Consider the following 19,048-nt stretch of genomic DNA (forward strand, 5'->3'; position numbering starts at 1 on the left):
CATGTACCACTCCGTCTCTTCAGCAGGTCTCGCCAAGACTCGTCTGTAATCAGCAGGTTCAGGATATACATAGAGACGGCAGGAGAGATCCATTCACGAGCATGGATACCTGAAACAACGGGATAGAGATTGGGAAAAAATAGCTATTATTTCATATTGTTATATACATATATTGTTAAAATAATTGTTATATACACAATTACAATTATTATTGCTAACTCTATTGGCTATTCAGGACGAACAAGCTCCTCTCTCTTACCAGTTTCGATCCAGATCTTTGTCTTGGGTTCATCGGAGACTGTGACTTTAATCACCAGGACTTGGCGCCCCTCCTCCGTGGTAGCTGCCGTTAGCACCTGCACGAAGCAGCCTCCCATTTCCTTCACCCAGTTTAGGAACTTCTCGACGCCTTCCGTATTGTGGTCGACGTTCCAATCCATCGGATGTTCTGTGGGATTCGTTGGGTTATAATATAAAAACTGTAAACCTACCATATGCCATATGTACCAACTATACATATGGCGGCTACTAAGGATTGGTACAGTGACCCGTGTTAGTAATATGACGGACCATGCACATGATACCGGCAGTGGTCTCCCAGAGTGCTGCTAATGTTAGTCTCTGAATGAAGAAGTCCATATCTCCCTTTATAAGGGAGATCAATGGTATATATGAACCAATTGTGTGCCTCGGGTGCCAAGTCTTCAGAGGTTAGACCGTACAGTGGTCCTTATTCGCCCATCTCATATTTCATGTGTCCACGAGACGTATAGCTCATGGCATGAGCAAATACCATAGCCAGAACTTCGTGTTCATGGATGTTTGCTGGAGGAATGTCATTCCGCAACACAGGATAAACGATACACTGGCCATAGCCTCGGAAAGCTATGAACAGGTCAATGCCACCCACTGTTTCCATGATTGCTTGGAGACCTTGGGTTTCTGGTTCAGTGAAGGGTGTGACGCCTTTGTAAGTCTCGCTACACGGTCGAATGTAGTGCTAAAGCTCCATTCCAAGTCCAAGTCACGGATCAGGCTCACGCCTTTGCACCCTCTATCAAGGAGGGTCTGGCGATTCTTTCTCCACAGCCTAGAGTAAACCATAATGTTAGAATCATGACAATGAAATTTTTTTTAGAAACTAACCGTGAGGTTGGTATTATTTCCCATTATAAACTGCTATATATATTATCTCATTACTAGTCACGACTTGGGATACACACGCTTCTGGGCAATAATGTGCAGTGTATTGTAAAACTGCAGGGGGTCTTCTATGACGTGTTCACTGTGCGAGGTGGTGTGGCATGAACACTGCACGGTGTTGCATATCATGTACACTGTTGACTGACCTGGCACTCTCGGAGGTGAAGGTGTAATGGTAGCCGTCCGGGTTGACGACAGGCACGATGTACCACTCCGTCCTCTTCAGCAGGTCTCGCCAAGACTCGTCTGTAATCAGCAGGTTCAGGATATACATAGAGACGGCAGGAGAGATCCATTCACGAGCATGGATACCTGAAACAACGGGATAGAGATTGGGAAAAAAATAGCTATTATTTCATATTGTTATATACATATATTGTTAAAATAATTGTTATATACACAATTACAATTATTATTGCTAACTCTATTGGCTATTCAGGACGAACAAGCTCCTCTCTCTTACCAGTTTCGATCCAGATCTTTGTCTTGGGTTCATCGGAGACTGTGACTTTAATCACCAGGACTTGGCGCCCCTCCTCCGTGGTAGCTGCCGTTAGCACCTGCACGAAGCAGCCTCCCATTTCCTTCACCCAGTTTAGGAACTTCTCGACGCCTTCCGTATTGTGGTCGACGTTCCAATCCATCGGATGTTCTGTGGGATTCGTTGGGTTATAATATAAAAACTGTAAACCTACCATATGCCATATGTACCAACTATACATATGGCGGCTACTAAGGATTGGTACAGTGACCCGTGTTAGTAATATGACGGACCATGCACATGATACCGGCAGTGGTCTCCCAGAGTGCTGCTAATGTTAGTCTCTGAATGAAGAAGTCCATATCTCCCTTTATAAGGGAGATCAATGGTATATATGAACCAATTGTGTGCCTCGGGTGCCAAGTCTTCAGAGGTTAGACCGTACAGTGGTCCTTATTCGCCCATCTCATATTTCATGTGTCCACGAGACGTATAGCTCATGGCATGAGCAAATACCATAGCCAGAACTTCGTGTTCATGGATGTTTGCTGGAGGAATGTCATTCCGCAACACAGGATAAACGATACACTGGCCATAGCCTCGGAAAGCTATGAACAGGTCAATGCCACCCACTGTTTCCATGATTGCTTGGAGACCTTGGGTTTCTGGTTCAGTGAAGGGTGTGACGCCTTTTGTAAGTCTCGCTACACGGTCGAATGTAGTGCTAAAGCTCCATTCCAAGTCCAAGTCACGGATCAGGCTCACGCCTTTTGCACCCTCTATCAAGGAGGGTCTGGCGATTCTTTCTCCACAGCCTAGAGTAAACCATAATGTTAGAATCATGACAATGAAATTTTTTTTAGAAACTAACCGTGAGGTTGGTATTATTTCCCATTATAAACTGCTATATATATTATCTCATTACTAGTCACGACTTGGGATACACACGCTTCTGGGCAATAATGTGCAGTGTATTGTAAAACTGCAGGGGGTCTTCTATGACGTGTTCACTGTGCGAGGTGGTGTGGCATGAACACTGCACGGTGTTGCATATCATGTACACTGTTGACTGACCTGGCACTCTCGGAGGTGAAGGTGTAATGGTAGCCGTCCGGGTTGACGACAGGCACGATGTACCACTCCGTCCTCTTCAGCAGGTCTCGCCAAGACTCGTCTGTAATCAGCAGGTTCAGGATATACATAGAGACGGCAGGAGAGATCCATTCACGAGCATGGATACCTGAAACAACGGGATAGAGATTGGGAAAAAAATAGCTATTATTTCATATTGTTATATACATATATTGTTAAAATAATTGTTATATACACAATTACAATTATTATTGCTAACTCTATTGGCTATTCAGGACGAACAAGCTCCTCTCTCTTACCAGTTTCGATCCAGATCTTTGTCTTGGGTTCATCGGAGACTGTGACTTTAATCACCAGGACTTGGCGCCCCTCCTCCGTGGTAGCTGCCGTTAGCACCTGTACGAAGCAGCCTCCCATTTCCTTCACCCAGTTTAGGAACTTCTCGACGCCTTCCGTATTGTGGTCGACGTTCCAATCCATCGGATGTTCTGTGGGATTCGTTGGGTTATAATATAAAAACTGTAAACCTACCATATGCCATATGTACCAACTATACATATGGCGGCTACTAAGGATTGGTACAGTGACCCGTGTTAGTAATATGACGGACCATGCACATGATACCGGCAGTGGTCTCCCAGAGTGCTGCTAATGTTAGTCTCTGAATGAAGAAGTCCATATCTCCCTTTATAAGGGAGATCAATGGTATATATGAACCAATTGTGTGCCTCGGGTGCCAAGTCTTCAGAGGTTAGACCGTACAGTGGTCCTTATTCGCCCATCTCATATTTCATGTGTCCACGAGACGTATAGCTCATGGCATGAGCAAATACCATAGCCAGAACTTCGTGTTCATGGATGTTTGCTGGAGGAATGTCATTCCGCAACACAGGATAAACGATACACTGGCCATAGCCTCGGAAAGCTATGAACAGGTCAATGCCACCCACTGTTTCCATGATTGCTTGGAGACCTTGGGTTTCTGGTTCAGTGAAGGGTGTGACGCCTTTGTAAGTCTCGCTACACGGTCGAATGTAGTGCTAAAGCTCCATTCCAAGTCCAAGTCACGGATCAGGCTCACGCCTTTGCACCCTCTATCAAGGAGGGTCTGGCGATTCTTTCTCCACAGCCTAGAGTAAACCATAATGTTAGAATCATGACAATGAAATTTTTTTTAGAAACTAACCGTGAGGTTGGTATTATTTCCCATTATAAACTGCTATATATATTATCTCATTACTAGTCACGACTTGGGATACACACGCTTCTGGGCAATAATGTGCAGTGTATTGTAAAACTGCAGGGGTCTTCTATGACGTGTTCACTGTGCGAGGTGGTGTGGCATGAACACTGCACGGTGTTGCATATCATGTACACTGTTGACTGACCTGGCACTCTCGGAGGTGAAGGTGTAATGGTAGCCGTCCGGGTTGACGACAGGCACGATGTACCACTCCGTCCTCTTCAGCAGGTCTCGCCAAGACTCGTCTGTAATCAGCAGGTTCAGGATATACATAGAGACGGCAGGAGAGATCCATTCACGAGCATGGATACCTGAAACAACGGGATAGAGATTGGGAAAAAAATAGCTATTATTTCATATTGTTATATACATATATTGTTAAAATAATTGTTATATACACAATTACAATTATTATTGCTAACTCTATTGGCTATTCAGGACGAACAAGCTCCTCTCTCTTACCAGTTTCGATCCAGATCTTTGTCTTGGGTTCATCGGAGACTGTGACTTTAATCACCAGGACTTGGCGCCCCTCCTCCGTGGTAGCTGCCGTTAGCACCTGTACGAAGCAGCCTCCCATTTCCTTCACCCAGTTTAGGAACTTCTCGACGCCTTCCGTATTGTGGTCGACGTTCCAATCCATCGATGTTCTGTGGGATTCGTTGGGTTATAATATAAAAACTGTAAACCTACCATATGCCATATGTACCAACTATACATATGGCGGCTACTAAGGATTGGTACAGTGACCCGTGTTAGTAATATGACGGACCATGCACATGATACCGGCAGTGGTCTCCCAGAGTGCTGCTAATGTTAGTCTCTGAATGAAGAAGTCCATATCTCCCTTTATAAGGGAGATCAATGGTATATATGAACCAATTGTGTGCCTCGGGTGCCAAGTCTTCAGAGGTTAGACCGTACAGTGGTCCTTATTCGCCCATCTCATATTTCATGTGTCCACGAGACGTATAGCTCATGGCATGAGCAAATACCATAGCCAGAACTTCGTGTTCATGGATGTTTGCTGGAGGAATGTCATTCCGCAACACAGGATAAACGATACACTGGCCATAGCCTCGGAAAGCTATGAACAGGTCAATGCCACCCACTGTTTCCATGATTGCTTGGAGACCTTGGGTTTCTGGTTCAGTGAAGGGTGTGACGCCTTTGTAAGCCTCGCTACACGGTCGAATGTAGTGCTAAAGCTCCATTCCAAGTCCAAGTCACGGATCAGGCTCACGCCTTTGCACCCTCTATCAAGGAGGGTCTGGCGATTCTTTCTCCACAGCCTAGAGTAAACCATAATGTTAGAATCATGACAATGAAATTTTTTTTAGAAACTAACCGTGAGGTTGGTATTATTTCCCATTATAAACTGCTATATATATTATCTCATTACTAGTCACGACTTGGGATACACACGCTTCTGGGCAATAATGTGCAGTGTATTGTAAAACTGCAGGGGGTCTTCTATGACGTGTTCACTGTGCGAGGTGGTGTGGCATGAACACTGCACGGTGTTGCATATCATGTACACTGTTGACTGACCTGGCACTCTCGGAGGTGAAGGTGTAATGGTAGCCGTCCGGGTTGACGACAGGCACGATGTACCACTCCGTCCTCTTCAGCAGGTCTCGCCAAGACTCGTCTGTAATCAGCAGGTTCAGGATATACATAGAGACGGCAGGAGAGATCCATTCACGAGCATGGATACCTGAAACAACGGGATAGAGATTGGGAAAAAAATAGCTATTATTTCATATTGTTATATACATATATTGTTAAAATAATTGTTATATACACAATTACAATTATTATTGCTAACTCTATTGGCTATTCAGGACGAACAAGCTCCTCTCTCTTACCAGTTTCGATCCAGATCTTTGTCTTGGGTTCATCGGAGACTGTGACTTTAATCACCAGGACTTGGCGCCCCTCCTCCGTGGTAGCTGCCGTTAGCACCTGCACGAAGCAGCCTCCCATTTCCTTCACCCAGTTTAGGAACTTCTCGACGCCTTCCGTATTGTGGTCGACGTTCCAATCCATCGGATGTTCTGTGGGATTCGTTGGGTTATAATATAAAAACTGTAAACCTACCATATGCCATATGTACCAACTATACATATGGCGGCTACTAAGGATTGGTACAGTGACCCGTGTTAGTAATATGACGGACCATGCACATGATACCGGCAGTGGTCTCCCAGAGTGCTGCTAATGTTAGTCTCTGAATGAAGAAGTCCATATCTCCCTTTATAAGGGAGATCAATGGTATATATGAACCAATTGTGTGCCTCGGGTGCCAAGTCTTCAGAGGTTAGACCGTACAGTGGTCCTTATTCGCCCATCTCATATTTCATGTGTCCACGAGACGTATAGCTCATGGCATGAGCAAATACCATAGCCAGAACTTCGTGTTCATGGATGTTTGCTGGAGGAATGTCATTCCGCAACACAGGATAAACGATACACTGGCCATAGCCTCGGAAAGCTATGAACAGGTCAATGCCACCCACTGTTTCCATGATTGCTTGGAGACCTTGGGTTTCTGGTTCAGTGAAGGGTGTGACGCCTTTGTAAGTCTCGCTACACGGTCGAATGTAGTGCTAAAGCTCCATTCCAAGTCCAAGTCACGGATCAGGCTCACGCCTTTGCACCCTCTATCAAGGAGGGTCTGGCGATTCTTTCTCCACAGCCTAGAGTAAACCATAATGTTAGAATCATGACAATGAAATTTTTTTTAGAAACTAACCGTGAGGTTGGTATTATTTCCCATTATAAACTGCTATATATATTATCTCATTACTAGTCACGACTTGGGATACACACGCTTCTGGGCAATAATGTGCAGTGTATTGTAAAACTGCAGGGGGTCTTCTATGACGTGTTCACTGTGCGAGGTGGTGTGGCATGAACACTGCACGGTGTTGCATATCATGTACACTGTTGACTGACCTGGCACTCTCGGAGGTGAAGGTGTAATGGTAGCCGTCCGGGTTGACGACAGGCACGATGTACCACTCCGTCCTCTTCAGCAGGTCTCGCCAAGACTCGTCTGTAATCAGCAGGTTCAGGATATACATAGAGACGGCAGGAGAGATCCATTCACGAGCATGGATACCTGAAACAACGGGATAGAGATTGGGAAAAAAATAGCTATTATTTCATATTGTTATATACATATATTGTTAAAATAATTGTTATATACACAATTACAATTATTATTGCTAACTCTATTGGCTATTCAGGACGAACAAGCTCCTCTCTCTTACCAGTTTCGATCCAGATCTTTGTCTTGGGTTCATCGGAGACTGTGACTTTAATCACCAGGACTTGGCGCCCCTCCTCCGTGGTAGCTGCCGTTAGCACCTGTACGAAGCAGCCTCCCATTTCCTTCACCCAGTTTAGGAACTTCTCGACGCCTTCCGTATTGTGGTCGACGTTCCAATCCATCGGATGTTCTGTGGGATTCGTTGGGTTATAATATAAAAACTGTAAACCTACCATATGCCATATGTACCAACTATACATATGGCGGCTACTAAGGATTGGTACAGTGACCCGTGTTAGTAATATGACGGACCATGCACATGATACCGGCAGTGGTCTCCCAGAGTGCTGCTAATGTTAGTCTCTGAATGAAGAAGTCCATATCTCCCTTTATAAGGGAGATCAATGGTATATATGAACCAATTGTGTGCCTCGGGTGCCAAGTCTTCAGAGGTTAGACCGTACAGTGGTCCTTATTCGCCCATCTCATATTTCATGTGTCCACGAGACGTATAGCTCATGGCATGAGCAAATACCATAGCCAGAACTTCGTGTTCATGGATGTTTGCTGGAGGAATGTCATTCCGCAACACAGGATAAACGATACACTGGCCATAGCCTCGGAAAGCTATGAACAGGTCAATGCCACCCACTGTTTTCCATGATTGCTTGGAGACCTTGGGTTTCTGGTTCAGTGAAGGGTGTGACGCCTTTGTAAGTCTCGCTACACGGTCGAATGTAGTGCTAAAGCTCCATTCCAAGTCCAAGTCACGGATCAGGCTCACGCCTTTGCACCCTCTATCAAGGAGGGTCTGGCGATTCTTTCTCCACAGCCTAGAGTAAACCATAATGTTAGAATCATGACAATGAAATTTTTTTTAGAAACTAACCGTGAGGTTGGTATTATTTCCCATTATAAACTGCTATATATATTATCTCATTACTAGTCACGACTTGGGATACACACGCTTCTGGGCAATAATGTGCAGTGTATTGTAAAACTGCAGGGGGTCTTCTATGACGTGTTCACTGTGCGAGGTGGTGTGGCATGAACACTGCACGGTGTTGCATATCATGTACACTGTTGACTGACCTGGCACTCTCGGAGGTGAAGGTGTAATGGTAGCCGTCCGGGTTGACGACAGGCACGATGTACCACTCCGTCCTCTTCAGCAGGTCTCGCCAAGACTCGTCTGTAATCAGCAGGTTCAGGATATACATAGAGACGGCAGGAGAGATCCATTCACGAGCATGGATACCTGAAACAACGGGATAGAGATTGGGAAAAAAATAGCTATTATTTCATATTGTTATATACATATATTGTTAAAATAATTGTTATATACACAATTACAATTATTATTGCTAACTCTATTGGCTATTCAGGACGAACAAGCTCCTCTCTCTTACCAGTTTCGATCCAGATCTTTGTCTTGGGTTCATCGGAGACTGTGACTTTAATCACCAGGACTTGGCGCCCCTCCTCCGTGGTAGCTGCCGTTAGCACCTGCACGAAGCAGCCTCCCATTTCCTTCACCCAGTTTAGGAACTTCTCGACGCCTTCCGTATTGTGGTCGACGTTCCAATCCATCGGATGTTCTGTGGGATTCGTTGGGTTATAATATAAAAACTGTAAACCTACCATATGCCATATGTACCAACTATACATATGGCGGCTACTAAGGATTGGTACAGTGACCCGTGTTAGTAATATGACGGACCATGCACATGATACCGGCAGTGGTCTCCCAGAGTGCTGCTAATGTTAGTCTCTGAATGAAGAAGTCCATATCTCCCTTTATAAGGGAGATCAATGGTATATATGAACCAATTGTGTGCCTCGGGTGCCAAGTCTTCAGAGGTTAGACCGTACAGTGGTCCTTATTCGCCCATCTCATATTTCATGTGTCCACGAGGACGTATAGCTCATGGCATGAGCAAATACCATAGCCAGAACTTCGTGTTCATGGATGTTTGCTGGAGGAATGTCATTCCGCAACACAGGATAAACGATACACTGGCCATAGCCTCGGAAAGCTATGAACAGGTCAATGCCACCCACTGTTTCCATGATTGCTTGGAGACCTTGGGTTTCTGGTTCAGTGAAGGGTGTGACGCCTTTGTAAGTCTCGCTACACGGTCGAATGTAGTGCTAAAGCTCCATTCCAAGTCCAAGTCACGGATCAGGCTCACGCCTTTGCACCCTCTATCAAGGAGGGTCTGGCGATTCTTTCTCCACAGCCTAGAGTAAACCATAATGTTAGAATCATGACAATGAAATTTTTTTTAGAAACTAACCGTGAGGTTGGTATTATTTCCCATTATAAACTGCTATATATATTATCTCATTACTAGTCACGACTTGGGATACACACGCTTCTGGGCAATAATGTGCAGTGTATTGTAAAACTGCAGGGGGTCTTCTATGACGTGTTCACTGTGCGAGGTGGTGTGGCATGAACACTGCACGGTGTTGCATATCATGTACACTGTTGACTGACCTGGCACTCTCGGAGGTGAAGGTGTAATGGTAGCCGTCCGGGTTGACGACAGGCACGATGTACCACTCCGTCCTCTTCAGCAGGTCTCGCCAAGACTCGTCTGTAATCAGCAGGTTCAGGATATACATAGAGACGGCAGGAGAGATCCATTCACGAGCATGGATACCTGAAACAACGGGATAGAGATTGGGAAAAAAATAGCTATTATTTCATATTGTTATATACATATATTGTTAAAATAATTGTTATATACACAATTACAATTATTATTGCTAACTCTATTGGCTATTCAGGACGAACAAGCTCCTCTCTCTTACCAGTTTCGATCCAGATCTTTGTCTTGGGTTCATCGGAGACTGTGACTTTAATCACCAGGACTTGGCGCCCCTCCTCCGTGGTAGCTGCCGTTAGCACCTGTACGAAGCAGCCTCCCATTTCCTTCACCCAGTTTAGGAACTTCTCGACGCCTTCCGTATTGTGGTCGACGTTCCAATCCATCGGATGTTCTGTGGGATTCGTTGGGTTATAATATAAAAACTGTAAACCTACCATATGCCATATGTACCAACTATACATATGGCGGCTACTAAGGATTGGTACAGTGACCCGTGTTAGTAATATGACGGACCATGCACATGATACCGGCAGTGGTCTCCCAGAGTGCTGCTAATGTTAGTCTCTGAATGAAGAAGTCCATATCTCCCTTTATAAGGGAGATCAATGGTATATATGAACCAATTGTGTGCCTCGGGTGCCAAGTCTTCAGAGGTTAGACCGTACAGTGGTCCTTATTCGCCCATCTCATATTTCATGTGTCCACGAGACGTATAGCTCATGGCATGAGCAAATACCATAGCCAGAACTTCGTGTTCATGGATGTTTGCTGGAGGAATGTCATTCCGCAACACAGGATAAACGATACACTGGCCATAGCCTCGGAAAGCTATGAACAGGTCAATGCCACCCACTGTTTCCATGATTGCTTGGAGACCTTGGGTTTCTGGTTCAGTGAAGGGTGTGACGCCTTTGTAAGTCTCGCTACACGGTCGAATGTAGTGCTAAAGCTCCATTCCAAGTCCAAGTCACGGATCAGGCTCACGCCTTTGCACCCTCTATCAAGGAGGGTCTGGCGATTCTTTCTCCACAGCCTAGAGTAAACCATAATGTTAGAATCATGACAATGAAATTTTTTTTAGAAACTAACCGTGAGGTTGGTATTATTTCCCATTATAAACTGCTATATATATTATCTCATTACTAGTCACGACTTGGGATACACACGCTTCTGGGCAATAATGTGCAGTGTATTGTAAAACTGCAGGGGGTCTTCTATGACGTGTTCACTGTGCGAGGTGGTGTGGCATGAACACTGCACGGTGTTGCATATCATGTACACTGTTGACTGACCTGGCACTCTCGGAGGTGAAGGTGTAATGGTAGCCGTCCGGGTTGACGACAGGCACGATGTACCACTCCGTCCTCTTCAGCAGGTCTCGCCAAGACTCGTCTGTAATCAGCAGGTTCAGGATATACATAGAGACGGCAGGAGAGATCCATTCACGAGCATGGATACCTGAAACAACGGGATAGAGATTGGGAAAAAAATAGCTATTATTTCATATTGTTATATACATATATTGTTAAAATAATTGTTATATACACAATTACAATTATTATTGCTAACTCTATTGGCTATTCAGGACGAACAAGCTCCTCTCTCTTACCAGTTTCGATCCAGATCTTTGTCTTGGGTTCATCGGAGACTGTGACTTTAATCACCAGGACTTGGCGCCCCTCCTCCGTGGTAGCTGCCGTTAGCACCTGTACGAAGCAGCCTCCCATTTCCTTCACCCAGTTTAGGAACTTCTCGACGCCTTCCGTATTGTGGTCGACGTTCCAATCCATCGGATGTTCTGTGGGATTCGTTGGGTTATAATATAAAAACTGTAAACCTACCATATGCCATATGTACCAACTATACATATGGCGGCTACTAAGGATTGGTACAGTGACCCGTGTTAGTAATATGACGGACCATGCACATGATACCGGCAGTGGTCTCCCAGAGTGCTGCTAATGTTAGTCTCTGAATGAAGAAGTCCATATCTCCCTTTATAAGGGAGATCAATGGTATATATGAACCAATTGTGTGCCTCGGGTGCCAAGTCTTCAGAGGTTAGACCGTACAGTGGTCCTTATTCGCCCATCTCATATTTCATGTGTCCACGAGACGTATAGCTCATGGCATGAGCAAATACCATAGCCAGAACTTCGTGTTCATGGATGTTTGCTGGAGGAATGTCATTCCGCAACACAGGATAAACGATACACTGGCCATAGCCTCGGAAAGCTATGAACAGGTCAATGCCACCCACTGTTTCCATGATTGCTTCGGAGACCTTGGGTTTCTGGTTCAGTGAAGGGTGTGACGCCTTTGTAAGTCTCGCTACACGGTCGAATGTAGTGCTAAAGCTCCATTCCAAGTCCAAGTCACGGATCAGGCTCACGCCTTTGCACCCTCTATCAAGGAGGGTCTGGCGATTCTTTCTCCACAGCCTAGAGTAAACCATAATGTTAGAATCATGACAATGAAATTTTTTTTAGAAACTAACCGTGAGGTTGGTATTATTTCCCATTATAAACTGCTATATATATTATCTCATTACTAGTCACGACTTGGGATACACACGCTTCTGGGCAATAATGTGCAGTGTATTGTAAAACTGCAGGGGGTCTTCTATGACGTGTTCACTGTGCGAGGTGGTGTGGCATGAACACTGCACGGTGTTGCATATCATGTACACTGTTGACTGACCTGGCACTCTCGGAGGTGAAGGTGTAATGGTAGCCGTCCGGGTTGACGACAGGCACGATGTACCACTCCGTCCTCTTCAGCAGGTCTCGCCAAGACTCGTCTGTAATCAGCAGGTTCAGGATATACATAGAGACGGCAGGAGAGATCCATTCACGAGCATGGATACCTGAAACAACGGGATAGAGATTGGGAAAAAAATAGCTATTATTTCATATTGTTATATACATATATTGTTAAAATAATTGTTATATACACAATTACAATTATTATTGCTAACTCTATTGGCTATTCAGGACGAACAAGCTCCTCTCTCTTACCAGTTTCGATCCAGATCTTTGTCTTGGGTTCATCGGAGACTGTGACTTTAATCACCAGGACTTGGCGCCCCTCCTCCGTGGTAGCTGCCGTTAGCACCTGTACGAAGCAGCCTCCCATTTCCTTCACCCAGTTTAGGAACTTCTCGACGCCTTCCGTATTGTGGTCGACGTTCCAATCCATCGGATGTTCTGTGGGATTCGTTGGGTTATAATATAAAAACTGTAAACCTACCATATGCCATATGTACCAACTATACATATGGCGGCTACTAAGGATTGGTACAGTGACCCGTGTTAGTAATATGACGGACCATGCACATGATACCGGCAGTGGTCTCCCAGAGTGCTGCTAATGTTAGTCTCTGAATGAAGAAGTCCATATCTCCCTTTATAAGGGAGATCAATGGTATATATGAACCAATTGTGTGCCTCGGGTGCCAAGTCTTCAGAGGTTAGACCGTACAGTGGTCCTTATTCGCCCATCTCATATTTCATGTGTCCACGAGACGTATAGCTCATGGCATGAGCAAATACCATAGCCAGAACTTCGTGTTCATGGATGTTTGCTGGAGGAATGTCATTCCGCAACACAGGATAAACGATACACTGGCCATAGCCTCGGAAAGCTATGAACAGGTCAATGCCACCCACTGTTTCCATGATTGCTTGGAGACCTTGGGTTTCTGGTTCAGTGAAGGGTGTGACGCCTTTGTAAGTCTCGCTACACGGTCGAATGTAGTGCTAAAGCTCCATTCCAAGTCCAAGTCACGGATCAGGCTCACGCCTTTGCACCCTCTATCAAGGAGGGTCTGGCGATTCTTTCTCCACAGCCTAGAGTAAACCATAATGTTAGAATCATGACAATGAAATTTTTTTTAGAAAACTAACCGTGAGGTTGGTATTATTTCCCATTATAAACTGCTATATATATTATCTCATTACTAGTCACGACTTGGGATACACACGCTTCTGGGCAATAATGTGCAGTGTATTGTAAAACTGCAGGGGGTCTTCTATGACGTGTTCACTGTGCGAGGTGGTGTGGCATGAACACTGCACGGTGTTGCATATCATGTACACTGTTGACTGACCTGGCACTCTCGGAGGTGAAGGTGTAATGGTAGCCGTCCGGGTTGACGACAGGCACGATGTACCACTCCGTCCTCTTCAGCAGGTCTCGCCAAGACTCGTCTGTAATCAGCAGGTTCAGGATATACATAGAGACGGCAGGAGAGATCCATTCACGAGCATGGATACCTGAAACAACGGGATAGAGATTGGGAAAAAAATAGCTATTATTTCATATTGTTATATACATATATTGTTAAAATAATTGTTATATACACAATTACAATTATTATTGCTAACTCTATTGGCTATTCAGGACGAACAAGCTCCTCTCTCTTACCAGTTTCGATCCAGATCTTTGTCTTGGGTTCATCGGAGACTGTGACTTTAATCACCAGGACTTGGCGCCCCTCCTCCGTGGTAGCTGCCGTTAGCACCTGTACGAAGCAGCCTCCCATTTCCTTCACCCAGTTTAGGAACTTCTCGACGCCTTCCGTATTGTGGTCGACGTTCCAATCCATCGGATGTTCTGTGGGATTCGTTGGGTTATAATATAAAAACTGTAAACCTACCATATGCCATATGTACCAACTATACATATGGCGGCTACTAAGGATTGGTACAGTGACCCGTGTTAGTAATATGACGGACCATGCACATGATACCGGCAGTGGTCTCCCAGAGTGCTGCTAATGTTAGTCTCTGAATGAAGAAGTCCATATCTCCCTTTATAAGGGAGATCAATGGTATATATGAACCAATTGTGTGCCTCGGGTGCCAAGTCTTCAGAGGTTAGACCGTACAGTGGTCCTTATTCGCCCATCTCATATTTCATGTGTCCACGAGACGTATAGCTCATGGCATGAGCAAATACCATAGCCAGAACTTCGTGTTCATGGATGTTTGCTGGAGGAATGTCATTCCGCAACACAGGATAAACGATACACTGGCCATAGCCTCGGAAAGCTATGAACAGGTCAATGCCACCCACTGTTTCCATGATTGCTTGGAGACCTTGGGTTTCTGGTTCAGTGAAGGGTGTGACGCCTTTGTAAGTCTCGCTACACGGTCGAATGTAGTGCTAAAGCTCCATTCCAAGTCCAAGTCACGGATCAGGCTCACGCCTTTGCACCCTCTATCAAGGAGGGTCTGGCGATTCTTTCTCCACAGCCTAGAGTAAACCATAATGTTAGAATCATGACAATGAAATTTTTTTTAGAAACTAACCGTGAGGTTGGTATTATTTCCCATTATAAACTGCTATATATATTATCTCATTACTAGTCACGACTTGGGATACACACGCTTCTGGGCAATAATGTGCAGTGTATTGTAAAACTGCAGGGGGTCTTCTATGACGTGTTCACTGTGCGAGGTGGTGTGGCATGAACACTGCACGGTGTTGCATATCATGTACACTGTTGACTGACCTGGCACTCTCGGAGGTGAAGGTGTAATGGTAGCCGTCCGGGTTGACGACAGGCACGATGTACCACTCCGTCCTCTTCAGCAGGTCTCGCCAAGACTCGTCTGTAATCAGCAGGTTCAGGATATACATAGAGACGGCAGGAGAGATCCATTCACGAGCATGGATACCTGAAACAACGGGATAGAGATTGGGAAAAAAATAGCTATTATTTCATATTGTTATATACATATATTGTTATAATAATTGTTATATACACAATTACAATTATTATTGCTAACTCTATTGGCTATTCAGGACGAACAAGCTCCTCTCTCTTACCAGTTTCGATCCAGATCTTTGTCTTGGGTTCATCGGAGACTGTGACTTTAATCACCAGGACTTGGCGCCCCTCCTCCGTGGTAGCTGCCGTTAGCACCTGCACGAAGCAGCCTCCCATTTCCTTCACCCAGTTTAGGAACTTCTCGACGCCTTCCGTATTGTGGTCGACGTTCCAATCCATCGGATGTTCTGTGGGATTCGTTGGGTTATAATATAAAAACTGTAAACCTACCATATGCCATATGTACCAACTATACATATGGCGGCTACTAAGGATTGGTACAGTGACCCGTGTTAGTAATATGACGGACCATGCACATGATACCGGCAGTGGTCTCCCAGAGTGCTGCTAATGTTAGTCTCTGAATGAAGAAGTCCATATCTCCCTTTATAAGGGAGATCAATGGTATATATGAACCAATTGTGTGCCTCGGGTGCCAAGTCTTCAGAGGTTAGACCGTACAGTGGTCCTTATTCGCCCATCTCATATTTCATGTGTCCACGAGACGTATAGCTCATGGCATGAGCAAATACCATAGCCAGAACTTCGTGTTCATGGATGTTTGCTGGAGGAATGTCATTCCGCAACACAGGATAAACGATACACTGGCCATAGCCTCGGAAAGCTATGAACAGGTCAATGCCACCCACTGTTTCCATGATTGCTTGGAGACCTTGGGTTTCTGGTTCAGTGAAGGGTGTGACGCCTTTGTAAGTCTCGCTACACGGTCGAATGTAGTGCTAAAGCTCCATTCCAAGTCCAAGTCACGGATCAGGCTCACGCCTTTGCACCCTCTATCAAGGAGGGTCTGGCGATTCTTTCTCCACAGCCTAGAGTAAACCATAATGTTAGAATCATGACAATGAAATTTTTTTTAGAAACTAACCGTGAGGTTGGTATTATTTCCCATTATAAACTGCTATATATATTATCTCATTACTAGTCACGACTTGGGATACACACGCTTCTGGGCAATAATGTGCAGTGTATTGTAAAACTGCAGGGGGTCTTCTATGACGTGTTCACTGTGCGAGGTGGTGTGGCATGAACACTGCACGGTGTTGCATATCATGTACACTGTTGACTGACCTGGCACTCTCGGAGGTGAAGGTGTAATGGTAGCCGTCCGGGTTGACGACAGGCACGATGTACCACTCCGTCCTCTTCAGCAGGTCTCGCCAAGACTCGTCTGTAATCAGCAGGTTCAGGATATACATAGAGACGGCAGGAGAGATCCATTCACGAGCATGGATACCTGAAACAACGGGATAGAGATTGGGAAAAAAATAGCTATTATTTCATATTGTTATATACATATATTGTTAAAATAATTGTTATATACACAATTACAATTATTATTGCTAACTCTATTGGCTATTCAGGACGAACAAGCTCCTCTCTCTTACCAGTTTCGATCCAGATCTTTGTCTTGGGTTCATCGGAGACTGTGACTTTAATCACCAGGACTTGGCGCCCCTCCTCCGTGGTAGCTGCCGTTAGCACCTGTACGAAGCAGCCTCCCATTTCCTTCACCCAGTTTAGGAACTTCTCGACGCCTTCCGTATTGTGGTCGACGTTCCAATCCATCGGATGTTCTGTGGGATTCGTTGGGTTATAATATAAAAACTGTAAACCTACCATATGCCATATGTACCAACTATACATATGGCGGCTACTAAGGATTGGTACAGTGACCCGTGTTAGTAATATGACGGACCATGCACATGATACCGGCAGTGGTCTCCCAGAGTGCTGCTAATGTTAGTCTCTGAATGAAGAAGTCCATATCTCCCTTTATAAGGGAGATCAATGGTATATATGAACCAATTGTGTGCCTCGGGTGCCAAGTCTTCAGAGGTTAGACCGTACAGTGGTCCTTATTCGCCCATCTCATATTTCATGTGTCCACGAGACGTATAGCTCATGGCATGAGCAAATACCATAGCCAGAACTTCGTGTTCATGGATGTTTGCTGGAGGAATGTCATTCCGCAACACAGGATAAACGATACACTGGCCATAGCCTCGGAAAGCTATGAACAGGTCAATGCCACCCACTGTTTCCATGATTGCTTGGAGACCTTGGGTTTCTGGTTCAGTGAAGGGTGTGACGCCTTTGTAAGTCTCGCTACACGGTCGAATGTAGTGCTAAAGCTCCATTCCAAGTCCAAGTCACGGATCAGGCTCACGCCTTTGCACCCTCTATCAAGGAGGGTCTGGCGATTCTTTCTCCACAGCCTAGAGTAAACCATAATGTTAGAATCATGACAATGAAATTTTTTTTAGAAACTAACCGTGAGGTTGGTATTATTTCCCATTATAAACTGCTATATATATTATCTCATTACTAGTCACGACTTGGGATACACACGCTTCTGGGCAATAATGTGCAGTGTATTGTAAAACTGCAGGGGGTCTTCTATGACGTGTTCACTGTGCGAGGTGGTGTGGCATGAACACTGCACGGTGTTGCATATCATGTACACTGTTGACTGACCTGGCACTCTCGGAGGTGAAGGTGTAATGGTAGCCGTCCGGGTTGACGACAGGCACGATGTACCACTCCGTCCTCTTCAGCAGGTCTCGCCAAGACTCGTCTGTAATCAGCAGGTTCAGGATATACATAGAGACGGCAGGAGAGATCCATTCACGAGCATGGATACCTGAAACAACGGGATAGAGATTGGGAAATAAATAGCTATTATTTCATATTGTTATATACATATATTGTTATAATAATTGTTATATACACAATTACAATTATTATTGCTAACTCTATTGGCTATTCAGGACGAACAAGCTCCTCTCTCTTACCAGTTTCGATCCAGATCTTTGTCTTGGGTTCATCGGAGACTGTGACTTTAATCACCAGGACTTGGCGCCCCTCCTCCGTGGTGGCTGCCGTTAGCACCTGCACGAAGCAGCCTCCCATTTCCTTCACCCAGTTTAGGAAACTTCTCGACGCCTTCCGTATTGTGGTCGACGTTCCAATCCATCGGATGTTCTGTGGATTCGTTGGGTTATATTATAAAAACTGTAAACCTACCATATGTCATATGTACCCACTATACATATGGCGTCTACTAAGGATTGGTACAGTGACCCGTGTTAGTAATATGACGGACCATGCACAAGATACCGGCAGTGGTCTCCCAGAGTGCTGCTAATGTTAGTCTCTGAATGAAGAAGTCCATATCTCCCTTTATAAGGGAGATGAATGGTATATATGAACCAATTGTGTGCCTCGAGTGCCAAGTCTTCAGAGGTTAGACCGTACAGTGGTCCTTATTCGCCATCTCATATTTCAT

The 19,048-nt window shown here is 45.0% G+C and overlaps 2 protein-coding genes across 2 annotated transcripts; both read right to left on the reverse strand.

Annotated features, from left to right (window-relative positions):
- Window positions 1-730: 730 nt before the first annotated feature.
- On the reverse strand, window positions 731-2,046 carry LOC138351817 (zinc carboxypeptidase A 1-like). Its single transcript, XM_069303826.1, has 4 exons — window positions 1,992-2,046; window positions 1,667-1,855; window positions 1,350-1,515; window positions 731-980 (listed from the first exon to the last, which is right to left on the reverse strand). Exons 1-4 carry the CDS (start codon window positions 2,044-2,046, stop codon window positions 731-733), a joined length of 660 nt encoding a protein of 219 aa, XP_069159927.1.
- Window positions 2,047-6,358: 4,312 nt separating this feature from the next.
- LOC138351818 (zinc carboxypeptidase A 1-like) lies at window positions 6,359-7,674 on the reverse strand. Its single transcript, XM_069303827.1, has 4 exons — window positions 7,620-7,674; window positions 7,295-7,483; window positions 6,978-7,143; window positions 6,359-6,608 (listed from the first exon to the last, which is right to left on the reverse strand). The coding sequence occupies exons 1-4, from the start codon at window positions 7,672-7,674 to the stop codon at window positions 6,359-6,361; spliced, it is 660 nt and encodes a 219-aa protein (XP_069159928.1).
- Between the last annotated feature and the right edge of the window lie 11,374 nt (window positions 7,675-19,048).

The sequence above is a fragment of the Procambarus clarkii genome, chromosome 51, assembly GCF_040958095.1.
Source record: "Procambarus clarkii isolate CNS0578487 chromosome 51, FALCON_Pclarkii_2.0, whole genome shotgun sequence".
In the NCBI taxonomy this organism is placed as follows: Eukaryota; Metazoa; Arthropoda; class Malacostraca; order Decapoda; family Cambaridae; genus Procambarus; species Procambarus clarkii.

Coding starts and splice junctions, on each gene's coding strand:
- LOC138351818 (XM_069303827.1), bottom strand. CDS start 7,674: ATGGACTTCTTCATTCAGAGACTAACATTAGCAGCACTCTGGGAGACC. Junction 7,484..7,619: donor ACTCTGGGAGACCACTGCCG/GTATCATGTGCA, acceptor CGAATCCCACAG/AACATCCGATGGATTGGAAC. Junction 7,144..7,294: donor AAAGATCTGGATCGAAACTG/GTAAGAGAGAGG, acceptor CCGTTGTTTCAG/GTATCCATGCTCGTGAATGG.
- LOC138351817 (XM_069303826.1), bottom strand. CDS start 2,046: ATGGACTTCTTCATTCAGAGACTAACATTAGCAGCACTCTGGGAGACC. Junction 1,856..1,991: donor ACTCTGGGAGACCACTGCCG/GTATCATGTGCA, acceptor CGAATCCCACAG/AACATCCGATGGATTGGAAC. Junction 1,516..1,666: donor AAAGATCTGGATCGAAACTG/GTAAGAGAGAGG, acceptor CCGTTGTTTCAG/GTATCCATGCTCGTGAATGG.